General features: G+C 38.5%; 6 protein-coding genes across 6 annotated transcripts; 3 read left to right on the forward strand and 3 right to left on the reverse strand. All coding sequences in view use genetic code 12, as the record gives it.

Annotated features, from left to right (window-relative positions):
• Window positions 1–20: 20 nt before the first annotated feature.
• On the reverse strand, window positions 21–5,069 carry CORT_0H00560 (Gcn2 translation initiation factor 2-alpha (eIF2alpha) kinase; the record flags this gene model as incomplete). The annotated part of the gene is made up of 1 exon (XM_003871249.1): window positions 21–5,069. The coding sequence occupies one exon, from the start codon at window positions 5,067–5,069 to the stop codon at window positions 21–23; it is 5,049 nt and encodes a 1,682-aa protein (XP_003871298.1).
• A 132-nt stretch (window positions 5,070–5,201) lies between these two features.
• On the forward strand, window positions 5,202–7,100 carry CORT_0H00570 (Mre11 DNA double-strand break repair factor; the record flags this gene model as incomplete). The annotated part of the gene is made up of 1 exon (XM_003871250.1): window positions 5,202–7,100. One exon carries the CDS (start codon window positions 5,202–5,204, stop codon window positions 7,098–7,100), a length of 1,899 nt encoding a protein of 632 aa, XP_003871299.1.
• A 34-nt stretch (window positions 7,101–7,134) lies between these two features.
• Window positions 7,135–8,157, reverse strand: CORT_0H00580 (Atp11 protein; the record flags this gene model as incomplete). Its single annotated transcript, XM_003871251.1, has 1 exon — window positions 7,135–8,157. One exon carries the CDS (start codon window positions 8,155–8,157, stop codon window positions 7,135–7,137), a length of 1,023 nt encoding a protein of 340 aa, XP_003871300.1.
• Window positions 8,158–8,444: 287 nt separating this feature from the next.
• CORT_0H00590 (Zim17 protein) lies at window positions 8,445–8,969 on the reverse strand (the record flags this gene model as incomplete). Its single annotated transcript, XM_003871252.1, has 1 exon — window positions 8,445–8,969. One exon carries the CDS (start codon window positions 8,967–8,969, stop codon window positions 8,445–8,447), a length of 525 nt encoding a protein of 174 aa, XP_003871301.1.
• A 265-nt stretch (window positions 8,970–9,234) lies between these two features.
• CORT_0H00600 (hypothetical protein) lies at window positions 9,235–10,473 on the forward strand (the record flags this gene model as incomplete). Its single annotated transcript, XM_003871253.1, has 1 exon — window positions 9,235–10,473. The coding sequence occupies one exon, from the start codon at window positions 9,235–9,237 to the stop codon at window positions 10,471–10,473; it is 1,239 nt and encodes a 412-aa protein (XP_003871302.1).
• Window positions 10,474–10,522: 49 nt separating this feature from the next.
• On the forward strand, window positions 10,523–12,466 carry CORT_0H00610 (hypothetical protein; the record flags this gene model as incomplete). The annotated part of the gene is made up of 1 exon (XM_003871254.1): window positions 10,523–12,466. One exon carries the CDS (start codon window positions 10,523–10,525, stop codon window positions 12,464–12,466), a length of 1,944 nt encoding a protein of 647 aa, XP_003871303.1.

Genomic DNA, 12,466 nt, shown 5'->3' on the forward strand with positions numbered 1-12,466 from the left:
AACAAGCAATTTTATAACAATCATCTTCTTAAATCCACTATTGCCGAATGTGACGTTCTTGACGCCACCAAAATACACCAACTATGTCCCTTGGCCGCCTCTTTGACCAAACTACTGTAGATATTCATGGCAAAACTCTTTGGTAAATTGTTTGCACTAAAGAGCACTTTTCTGACCCATTCCTCTTGTTGATGGATCGAAGTTATACTAATCATATCGACGACTTCGTCTCGAACATCAAAAGTAAGAACAGGGCCCTGGGCTAACTTCTGCACCACTTGCGCTCCAACTGTCTTGGCATTAGTTTCAACCTCCCACTTCTCTCGCTTATTATTCTTTCGACCTCGTGGGGCTTCGTTGTTGACAACAGTGATCTTTTGATTCAAGTCGATTGCATCCAATTGTTCAATGGTGAGGGTGTCGCTTTCAGATTGATTGGGTCCCGTTGTGGACTCCTCTTCGATATCATCTTCAGTACCACCAATTTCTCCCACCAAGTAATTTACCAACTCCTCATAGCTGTCTAGATCAATATCCTTACTGGTAACCACATTCCTGACCTTGAGTGGCTTGTAGTTTGACGATTTTTTTGATTTTCTAGCAAGTTGTTGCCCTTGTCTAATCAAGACTATCCAAGAGGCACCAATCACTGAAGCCTCGTGAAGTAAATCATCCTGTGATCTAGCAGACACGAGGTCAGCGCTAATGTTCTTCAGCCACAATTTGCCCAAAATTTCACACCCACACAAATCAACAAATTCTTGCTGTGTGGAACTTACAAGGACATCACAACGACTTCCCTTCCACTTTGAAAAATCATTTTTTACAAATTTTCGTGACATGATACTCTTCATCAACGCAAACAAGAACGAAGTGGTCAATGTAAAGCCAACACAATGCAGCTTGTTGGGTTTGAATGTCTTTGATCCAGTAACAGACACATCAGTAAATGATCTAATCAAAGCATCGAATCTGCCTCCTGTGATGATTCTGTTGTACCTTTTTGACTTGTCTCCTTTGAAAACTGCCTGAAACATGATACCATGACGATAATACCGATTATCATAATTGTACAATGGGTTAAACAAAATCTCTGACTTTTTCTCAAATTGATTGAGAATACCTTGTACTTTGGATAAGTAAGCAAAAGACTTTTCCACTTTTATCAATTGCGGGGAGTCAATCATTAGTTTCTGCAACTTTTGTCTAGCTTCATGTAAGGAACAAGTAAAGTTGAAATTCAGTAGAAGATCCTCAATAACAGTCCGTGGTATCTGAAACTCCTCTCGTAAATACTTTTTAACATCATCGACTGACTTGTCAATTCCCAATTGCGATAGCACTGCAAAAGCTCCCCATTTAACTTGATCATCCAACTTAGTGTTTCCAAATACAAACGACACAACAGCGTCAAGAATATCGTAGTGATTTATAAAAATGATTTTACGAGCAGGAATTTGAGAGAACATATTCATCACTTCGTCAACCACCTTCAAACATTCGGCATCGTTGGCAATCACCTCTCGATCTGATTGACTGGTGATGTTAAAGTTCATTGCGCTATATCTCTCAGGCATACCTATTCCTCTTAAGCTTGGTCGATAAACAAAATCATGACGGTAAAATTTGGGTACATTGACCTCGTTTTTACTAACAAATCGTGCAACCGGGACAACCAAGTCGTAAGGTAGGGTAATGACGGAGCCACCCCTATCGAGAAATTCGTACACCTGGTCTTTTGGCTGTGCGGTTATCCGAGGTAGTACCAAATTTATGCTCATATTTTCAACAGCACCATGCTTGTGAAAAAGATTCATCAATTCGTCAATGATTTTACTGAATAGTAGATAGTCACTAGTCGAGCTATTGGGAGTCTCTCTATTACTATCGAATAGTAAGTCTTTTGCTAAGGAATACGGTTGATTGAATAAGGCTTCTCTCACTTGTTGTTGCCAGGGTGATGCTGGATCAGCTAAAGATTTTAAAGCTTCCTTGATAACTTGATCCTGGTGCTCAACTGGCAAACGACCGCTTTGCAAAAGCTCAGCTGCTCCTGGTCGTGCCTTTGGATCCGGATCAAGTAGCTGATGAACAATTTGTTTCTCTTGAGCATTCTTCCAGTTATCAGGATACTCACGTTTCCTCAATTTGTTTAAAGTTATTGCCCTTTCCATACCTGTTGATAAAGGATAGCACATTTCAAAAAATATAACGCCCAAAGAAAACAAGTCCACTTTTTCATCGTAATTTCCTGAAGACACCTCGGGTGCAGTGTAGAAAACTGTTCCTACTACAGTCGACAAATCACCATTTCTATTTGTAGCTGCATCAACTTTTTCCGATATTTGTTCGATGGTGGGTAGTGTCGACAAGAACTGTGAGTTTTTAGCTAATCCAAAATCTCCAACTTTGATATTATTAGATTTATCAATGAAAACGTTCATGGGTTTCAAATCTCTATGAATAAATCCTTCGCTATGAATATAAGAGACCGCCTCCAATAATTGACGAAGTAGTCTCCAATACTCGCTCGGATTACTGGGAAGTCCTTGTTCAATAAGATTCAATAACGTGTTATTTTCACAAAATTCCATTTGGATATAAAGAACTGATCTGGGGTAAACCATTTGACTCGTCTTAGCTTGTGGTGTCACCGATCTTCCTTCTCTTCCTTCACTTTCCCGTACATTTGAAAGGCCAGCACTTCCCTGGGTAGAAGAATCTGCATCAGTCGAGTGAGCAAACTCAAACACATCCTCTGAAGTGTTACTTTGTTGTGGAAAAGAGTCGTCATCAAACTCAATCCGGGGATCAAACGAGCTCGAAATGTAATCAATTTGAAACGAACTGGCGCGTGTTGCCAAAAATGATGACGATCTATTAACGTAGCTTAAACTAGATGCATCGTCGCTATCTGAAACCTCGTCACTATCTGAAACCTCGTTACTATCTGAAACCTCGTCACTAGACTCAGAACACTCCTCAGAGATGGGCACGATTTTGCCGTCTTCCAGATTTTCCACATTCTCCTCCAATTCTTCAACCCAAGTTCCATAATACCTTACAATATACTGATGATTCAACCGAGCTAATGATAGGACTTCACTCAATAGCGAGTCAAGTTTATTGGCTCTATGTTTGATTTTTTTTATAGCGTAGTAGGTCCCCTCCATTCGATTCCTAGCTTTCACAACGTCACCAAAACCACCTTTGCCCAACCTACCAATCTCTTCGAAGTCTCTTTCATACCGGCTGTTACCTCTTGACTCCAGAGTTAGTGGGTATGTGGAACCGCTGTAAAGCTGAGCACTTGGCACGTAGCTTGAAAACTTTTCAGGGTGCGTGGATTCATCCCTTGAAAACACTTTGTTTACTCTAGTATTGTTTGTGGTCAATAGTGTACCATTATTTTGTTTTTTCAAAACTGGTCCGTCTCTTAAAAACTTCACAGCATTCAATTCCAAAAGTGTTGGTCTCTTTGAGTACTTTGGTTGTAGCAATTTTGTCAACAAGTCATGTATCTGCTCGGCATAATCCTCACGATCAAACTTAGTCTTTTCCATAAACTTTCTATTGAATTCATCTGGGTTTGGAAATTCTTTGACCAATGCATCTTTTCCTACGACAAGTCGCAACACTAGTGCACCCAAGTCCCAAACATCTGATTTCTGGTTATACATTCCGGTGTGTTTGACCTCTGGAGGTATCCAAGAATCGGGGTTCTTGTTTCTATCTTTGCGAAACTTGTCGTTGCCAGTGTTTGGGTGCATCTCCAACATTCTCAAAAGTTTATATCCATAAGAAGGGTGCGCCAACTTTAAAATTTTTCCATTTTCATTACCAAAGGAATTTATATGAGACGAGTCTGTAAATAAATGGCCCTGGCCTGCCCTATCTTGTTCAAATAGAAATATAGTGAATGGGTTGATCTGTTTATGGATAAGTCCAGAATTGTGTAACTGTTCCAATACCGGGATCAAGTTCAAAAGCCAAATTCTTGCCATCGGTAGACTAATGTGTCCCTTCGATGGCATAATTTCAAACAAGGCTTCCGAGACAAATGAAAATTCTGTCAATATACGGACTTTCCAACCATTGTGTTTATCTATTTGAAAACCAATCAATTTGAGAATATGAGGATTACTCGAATTGACACAGGATTGTAACTCTTTTTCCAAGTCCTGTACCTCATTCTTGCCTGCATCTTGCTGCCAATATTGGTTATTGAGGTTAATCTCAGTCAAAAGGTAGTTGAGTTCATGACCATGTTTGTCAGCCTCAGCTTTGACGTCATCACTAACAAAAGGCTTTACAATGAATTGCTTACCAATGGAGCTAAATAGTCCTCTCTTGGTATACCGAATGAATCCCTGGACAGCTCTAAATTTATATTTCCGCCTACAATGCGGTAGGAAATCTTCCAATTCGTTATCAAATATGAAGTAATTGTCTTTGTCATTGGGTATTGGCGCAACTTCAACTTCTTCCTCTTCCTCATCGAGATCTTCATCCAATTCAATCTTGATTTGCTGTATTTGTTCATTTAACTCTTTGCTTCGTTTTTGAGTTGCAGATTCTAACTCCCTCTGTTGTTTGGCTTCAAGTTCCTCCAATGCTTTACGTTCGTTCCGAAGTCTCTCTTCCCTCTCCTCTTCTAGCGATAGTACTTTTGTCGTAACAGCTTGAATGTCATCTAAAATAAACTTCAGCTCGGATATTATAGCGAATGATACCTCTTCGTGCTCATACTCTTTGATGAGCTCCTCGGACTTTTGTTTTAAACGTGCAGTATGTGCTTTCAATAAATTCTGGGGATTGATGAACTTAACGTTTGGTGATGACAATGGATAGGTAGGAGTGAACTCTATATCCAAAGTAATTGAAACTGTTGGGTTATCTCTATTCTCCGATGATGATAGAAATATTTGAAAATGAGGGTTTGGTTTCTTATTCCATATTAGCTCCTTTGGCGTTATATCTTTGAAAATATCGCCGTATATCGACGAAATGCTATTCAATTCATCCTGTTGTCTAGTTTCCAATTCCAGTGATATAGATACTTCTTTCATAGATTAGTGTTGGCTTATGAATAGTGTTTTGCGATAACGAAATGCTCTTTGATCAATCTGAACTTTTTTTTTTGGCGCTTTTATTTATGCTTATAGAAATAAGGCACGCTTAAACGCAATATTGCTTGTCAGATGCCTTTGGTTGGTCGTATTAAGAATGGTCCTGATACTATTAGAATCCTTTTAACTACAGATAACCATGTTGGGTGTTTTGAGAATGATCCTATAAGAGGTAATGACGGGTGGAAGACTTTTGATGAGATTACTCAGATTGCCAAAGATCAGGACGTGGACATGTTAGTACAAGGGGGTGATTTATTTCATATCAATAAACCCACAAAGAAGTCAATGTATTACGTTATGAAGTCATTGAGATCCAATTGTATGGGAAGCAAAGCGTGTCAGTTGGAATTATTAAGTGATCCATCTACAACAATGTTTAACGGAGTTGATGAGGTGAACTATGAGGATCCCAATTTGAACATATCGATACCAGTGTTTGCTATTAGTGGTAACCATGATGATGCAACTGGGGATGGATTGCTACTGGCTCTCGATGTTTTGGCTGTTTCGGGACTAGTCAACTATTTTGGAAAAGTAAAGGATTGCGAATCAATAACCGTGAAGCCTATATTATTTGAAAAGGGGGGTACAAAACTAGCGTTATATGGCATGTCTAATGTTCGAGATGAGAGGTTACATCGACTTTTCCGAGATGGAAAGGTAAAATTTGAAAGACCTGGGGTAGATACAGACCAGTGGTTCAATTTCCTTGTAATTCATCAGAACCACGCAATGCACACTTTTAATTCATGTATACCGGAAAACTTTTTGCCTCATTTCCTCGATTTCGTACTCTGGGGTCATGAGCATGAATGTATTCCGTATCCAGTACACAATCCAGAAACGTCTTTTGATGTACTACAGGCAGGGTCGTCCATCGCGACATCACTATCAGAAGGAGAAAGCCCTGACAAGAAGGTATTTATAATGAACATAAAAGGCCGTGATTACTCTTTGGAACCAATTGAGTTGAAAACAGTGAGACCTTTTGTGTTGAGGGAGATTGTGCTACAGAAGACTGATTTGGTCCCCGGTACTGCATCAAAAGCGGACGTCATTGCATTTTTAACAAACGAAGTTGAGAAAGCAATTGAGGTAGCAAAAAACACATATTTACTAAGCCATCCGGAGTTGACTGCCTCCAATGGCGGAGATCACAACGACGACACACAAAATATCCCCTTACCATTGATTCGACTTAGGGTAGAGTACAGCGGAGGTTTTGAGATTGAAAACGTTCGAAGGTTCTCAAACCAATTTGTGGGAAGGATAGCAAATGTGAATGATGTTGTTCAATTTTATAAAAAGAAAACACAACAACAACCTGAAATATTGAGGAAAAAGACTAAATTCAGTGATGATATGGTCGATGAAAGTTTGAGTGAGAAAAACACCACCGAGTTAGCTCTTCAAGATATTGTGAGTGATTTTTTAAAGCAAACTCAATTGACATTAATCCCTGAAGCCGGATTGAACGAGGCTGTGAAGAAATATGTTGATAACGACGACAAATATAGCCTAAATCAATATATTAATTCAGAGATCAAAAAGGAGACAAAGATGTTGCTTGGTGTGGATATTGATGATCAAGAGTTTCATGGTATTGAAGATGAAAAACACACAAGAAATGTATTTAAGCAGATCCTTTTACAATTGAAGGAAGGAACGTACACGCAGATGAATTTGGACGCTGAGACTGCAGCAAAGGGTTCTAAAACGAAAGGTAAAACCAATCGCAAGACCGCTTCAAAGAGCAACGAAATTGTTTTGCACGCCAGTGATTCCGAGAATGTTCTACATAATTCGTCTGCTTCAAGATCATCGCATGCTAGGTCAGTTCCACATCCAGTCACGTATGCCGAGGATGAAAATGAGATCCTCACCAGTGAAGAAGAATACGACCCTGAGCCGGTGAAAACAAGAGGTACAAGAGGAGGCAGACAAGGAAAGGGAAGAAATGGAATGTAGGAACGTCGTGGATTCGTTTATACAACCATTGCATCTATACAGATGTAGCCTCTTTAATCAATTCTTCGACATTGAATTCAGGACTACCTTCATTGAACTCTTTCAATAACTTCGTCATTTGAGGGAATTTTCCGCTGTAAAACCTCTGCAAATTAACAGCAAGTAATTGAGCTTCATCCATAGACAATCCCCCTTCCTTCTCACTCACCCCATTCATTAATACAAGATCTTTGTCTTGACTAAATTCTTGATGGAATATGAGAGTTGTGTGTGGCCTGGAAAATTCCTTATTTAGTTTATATTCAGCCAAGGTGGTAAACATACAATGAATTGTGTTTGGGCCGACAAATGCCCATTGAACAAATTCGAGCTCATACCCATCATTGTGTGGCTTGGGTAATGGCAAGACAAAATTTGGATACCTGTACGCATTTGCATAAATATTTGCAAATTGCCTGTTATCTAATGTTGCATGTAAAGCCCTTTCTTTATTTAGAAATCTATGTTTCCAAATCATTTTGATATCATCTACTGGCAAGCCTTTTGCTTTATCAACATCTATGAAATCATTGAGTACTTTAAATGGAAGCTTTTCTTTCTTTTCATCTATCTTACGAACATTGATGACACTGCCATCGGTACTTTTCTCCTTCTGTTGCTTCTCCCATTCCAAGACTTGCTTCAATGGATCCTCGGCACCAAGTTCAATCTTGGTTTTCTCAATTTTGTCTTTAAACTTTTCTTTGAGTTCGTTCAAATCACTAACCCCCAAGTCCTTGGCCTTTTGCTCCAATTGCTTCTTGTACTTGTTCAACACTTGAGCATTAATGGTTTTCTCTTGAGAAAATTGTTTAGCTAAGGACTTTGCTGATTCTTGGGCTGATTTCTTTAATTCCTCAGCTTTTTCATTTGCTGCATCTTTAGCCTTGTCATATTGTTCTTTGATGCCATTGACTGCTTTCTGAGCATCATCTTTCAAGGAGGAATTGAATCTAACACCGATGATTCGCGAAATGCGCGATTGGGTTCTGAAAGTGGAAGCGGTTCTTTGAAGCATGTTGGGGTGTTGTGTGAAGAGAATTGAACTTTATTTCTAAGTTGATCTATTGTAGTGGCGATTTTCAACAGTTATATATCTGCTGCACTTCAAAAGCAAAGAGTGTACTATTGGAACTCGTTTGAATTCTGCAGCAGTTTTATTATTGGTCGCAATTTTTTTTTCTTTTTCTTCCTTTTTGCAATCAAAAAGGAAGGGTATGGAAATTGAACGAAGATATTCACGCTACAAGTGCTTCATACATAAATAATAGTATTCATTGCTAACAAAATAACTAAGAACCTTGCTTACTCCTTTTTGTCTTTGATCACCTTATCATCGGGACTTTCAAGATCCAAAACTTTTTCTTGTTTAGGTGTATCTTCATCAGCAGTTTGTCCTGAAGAATGGGCCAAATTTGGTGGAATCTTTTCGAATTCCAACACTCTGTTATCAATCTTTTCTCCTTGACTTTCAATATAATCTTTCAAGTTAAACTTTTCATCTCTTATAAACCCCAAGTGATCAGCAATCAAATGTCTGCTCCTACATTTGGGACATTGTATCAAAACAGTACCGTGCTCATAAGCTTGTTTTGACATATTGTGGGCTGATCTCTCATCACATACGTTACAAGTGAATTCAATCAACAACTCTCCCTTGCCATTGGAATCGGGTTGAGTGGCAGAACTGTACTTGACTGCAAAAATCCTTGTGGGGAATAAACTCACGGTTTGTGGTCTAATGCTTGACACAGAGATAATTGAACGAGTAACTGGAAGTTGTCTCTTTGGGATTCTCTTTGCGCATGAGCGAATTGATCTTGAAAGCATTGTAGTTGATGTATAAGTAGTCAATCAGTAAAAGAAGGAAGATAATAGCAATGAACCAAAAGTTCAGGGACTGACTGAAAAAAATATATATATATGCAATGCGGCGTCTAAATTCGGAATGACTTTTTTGTATTTGGCGCTTCATCTCATCACTATCGGATAGCAAATAAAATAACGCCTCACCCGCCCCTGGTTGTTTTACGTCGCATTCAATGACTGATAATTCAGATAGTATACGAATCATACATCACACAATTCATCTTTAATGTCCACAAATAAAGTTCCTATTTCTGTACGACGATTAATCAACCTCTATAATGTCCTTTCACATAAACAAAACTCATCATATGCCGAACAAATTGAATCATTTCTTCAAAATACATCTGATTTGAACTTACGAAACAAAAGATGGTCAATACTTGGTAGAAATGCCAGGAAAGGTCGTGATTGGAAAATAGATAGAAATAGAGAACAACGATTGTTTCAAAATCCTATACAGTTTGGTCCCAATGAGCTTAAAGAGACAAAGTATCTATTCAAAGATCAGTCGCAGTTTAGAACTAAGCAAGGAATATTACCGAAATCACCTTCAGGCAGAAAGAATACAAGTGTGTATAATGCAGACATTGAGTCTGCAATCAACTCTTATTTCAATCCGCTTACAACAGTCCCTGTGCATAAACTGCACCAACAGGTCTTCAAATTTTACCTCCAGCGATTGATGAATGCTCCAATTATGATCGTGTTCAAGCAGAGGTGCAACTTGTTCTCTCCAACATCAATAGATCAATGGAATCAACCATATTTTGAAATGAGAAAGAAAATACGGTTGGAAAATGAAAAGCATAAAGAAATGGATATACCGCCCTATGAAATGAAGAAAGTTTCTCACCCTGACATACTTTCGCTAGCACTAAAGAGTGAAAATTTCATGAAATCCGTGGGTCAAGACTTGGATGAGGTGGTGAAAAATTTTCCCTGGGACGATATCAGGCTCGTTGATGACAAATTAGTCAATATCATCAGTAACGAACAGCAAGTAAAGACATTGTTGAGATTAGATCAGCTGGAAATTTCCTTTAACGATGAAAACGTACTTCTGGTGGTAGACAAAGCAATGCAAATGGTGGAAAAGAGTACTATCACCAACATCATGGACTCATTTCCTTATACATTAACCTATACGAGATTCTTTGTTCTCAACATATTGAATTTGGAAGCCGACTTTACCTTATTTGGATCACTATGGTCCAACACCGATTTTGAAATCGTGGGCGCTAGATTGGCTCTCAATGATGCCCGAATTCGATCCTTATTACAAAGCTTTATTAAGACAGCAGACCTTCAACATGCTTCAAGCTATGAGGATATTTTGAAATTAGCGAAAACTGAGGAAACTGATACACATGGATTGAATAGTGTCATACAGACAATAGCTTCAAGTGGGTTGATTAATACTAGTCTCAACACCAAGACTGATGCACTTTATTTAACCAAGGGTTGATGTATTGAATAGACTAGTTAATAGCCTTTGTATATATCTCGAATGTACGATGTGCAACATGCATAATAGATCAAAAGGAAAAAAATTACCTTGCTCGATAAACAACAGTTGTAGAGCACAACACTTGAAGACAAGCCAGTGTCACTCTATAGCATCACGTTGCAAGATGATTTCACAATCAAGAATCCACCATTACATCAAACTACTTGTAGCTCTACTATCCCTATTCATCATTTATTCCCTATTCACTCGTCACAACAGCACCACCACTAATGACAAGTTAACTAGTCCTGTTGACGAAGTGAGTTATCTCCAAGCAGCACAAGAAAATAAAATAGCCAAACTAGCAGGCCATCGTGAATACCAGCAATCCCAACTCGATACAAGAGAAATAGATCAAACTGTTCTTAAACAAATGGATAAAAAAGTCAAACAATGTCCCGATTACGTCACTTATTCGCAACATCGTCATCCACCTTTCTCCAAGGGTGGGCAAAAGTACCCGTATATGAGACCAGCTCCGAAATGTCGAACATTCGTGTCTGATGCAGTTGAATCGGTGATTGATGAGTTGAAACATAGAATAGCCGACCCCGATTTAGCTAGATTAGTTGAGAATTGTTTACCCAATACGTTAGATACAACTATACTCTGGCACAAGCTCAAAGACGATCACAAGGCAAACTATCTCCGGAAACAAGTATTTCCTCAATCATTCATTGTTACCGGTGATATACATGCAGAATGGCTTAGAGATGCAGCACGTCAATTATCAGTCTATCAACCATTAATTAAACATGATGAAAAACTCAAACAATTGATTCTTGGAGCCATCAACACCCAAGCGTACTATGTCAATAACTCCCCCTATTGTAACGCATTTCACCCGCCACCTACATCACAAGTCAAACCAGGCAATACGGCATTTGATAATGTGTATCCAAGGCCAGATTGGCGACAAGTTTTTGAGTGCAAATATGAAATTGACTCACTTGCTTCATTTTTGACATTAACTAATGAATATTTTGAAAATTCGGGAGGTGATACCTCGTTCCTTAATGATTATTGGTTCCGAGCATATGAAAAGTTACTAATTGTATTGAGAAGGGAAAGTGAACCATCATTTGATGAAGCATCAGGACAAGCTTTACCGTTTTACTATTCTTTCCAAAGAGATACGAATATTGGATCCGAAACATTACCATTGGGAGGTGTAGGTAACCCTGTCAATTATGGCACAGGTTTAATTCGAAGTGCATTTAGACCTAGTGATGATGCTACAATTTTACAATTTTTCGTTCCTGGAAATATACACATGTTGACTGAATTGATCAAAATTAGAAAAAATTTCTTCAATGAGAAGGTTTTAGCTGATTCAATGAGTGCTGAAGTGGAGGTGTTTATTAAAAAGACGGATTATTTCATTAAGGCATTGACTTCGGGAATTGAAAAATTTGGTATTGTCAACCATCCAACATACGGCAAAGTCTACGCTTATGAAGTTGATGGATACGGTAGTGCTACATTTATGGATGATGCAAATATTCCTTCACTTTTGTCGATTCCTGACTTGGGTTACATTCCTAAAGATGATGAAGTATATCAAAACACGAGGAAAATGGTGCTAAGTAAAGATGGTAATCCATATTACTTGAAAGGTTTCCATTTTGAAGGTATTGGAGGACCACATATTGGTATTAAAAACGCATGGCCAATGTCATTATTGATGAGGATTAGGACTACCGATGATGAAGAAGAAATCATTAACAGCTTACACATGATTATGAATACGACTGCCGGGTCTGGTCTTATGCATGAAAGTGTCAATGTCAATTCTAAACATGGTACTTCATATACTAGATCTTGGTTTGCTTGGTGTAATTCAGAATTCGGGAAAACTATATTACACTTGGCGGAGAAGAAACCACATTTGATATTCAAAGATGAATGGAAAACACAACCTTTCAAAGTAGATGATGTATTTACGAAATAA

This window comes from Candida orthopsilosis (assembly GCF_000315875.1).
Source record: "Candida orthopsilosis Co 90-125, chromosome 8 draft sequence".
Classification (NCBI taxonomy): domain Eukaryota; kingdom Fungi; phylum Ascomycota; class Pichiomycetes; order Serinales; family Debaryomycetaceae; genus Lodderomyces; species Lodderomyces orthopsilosis.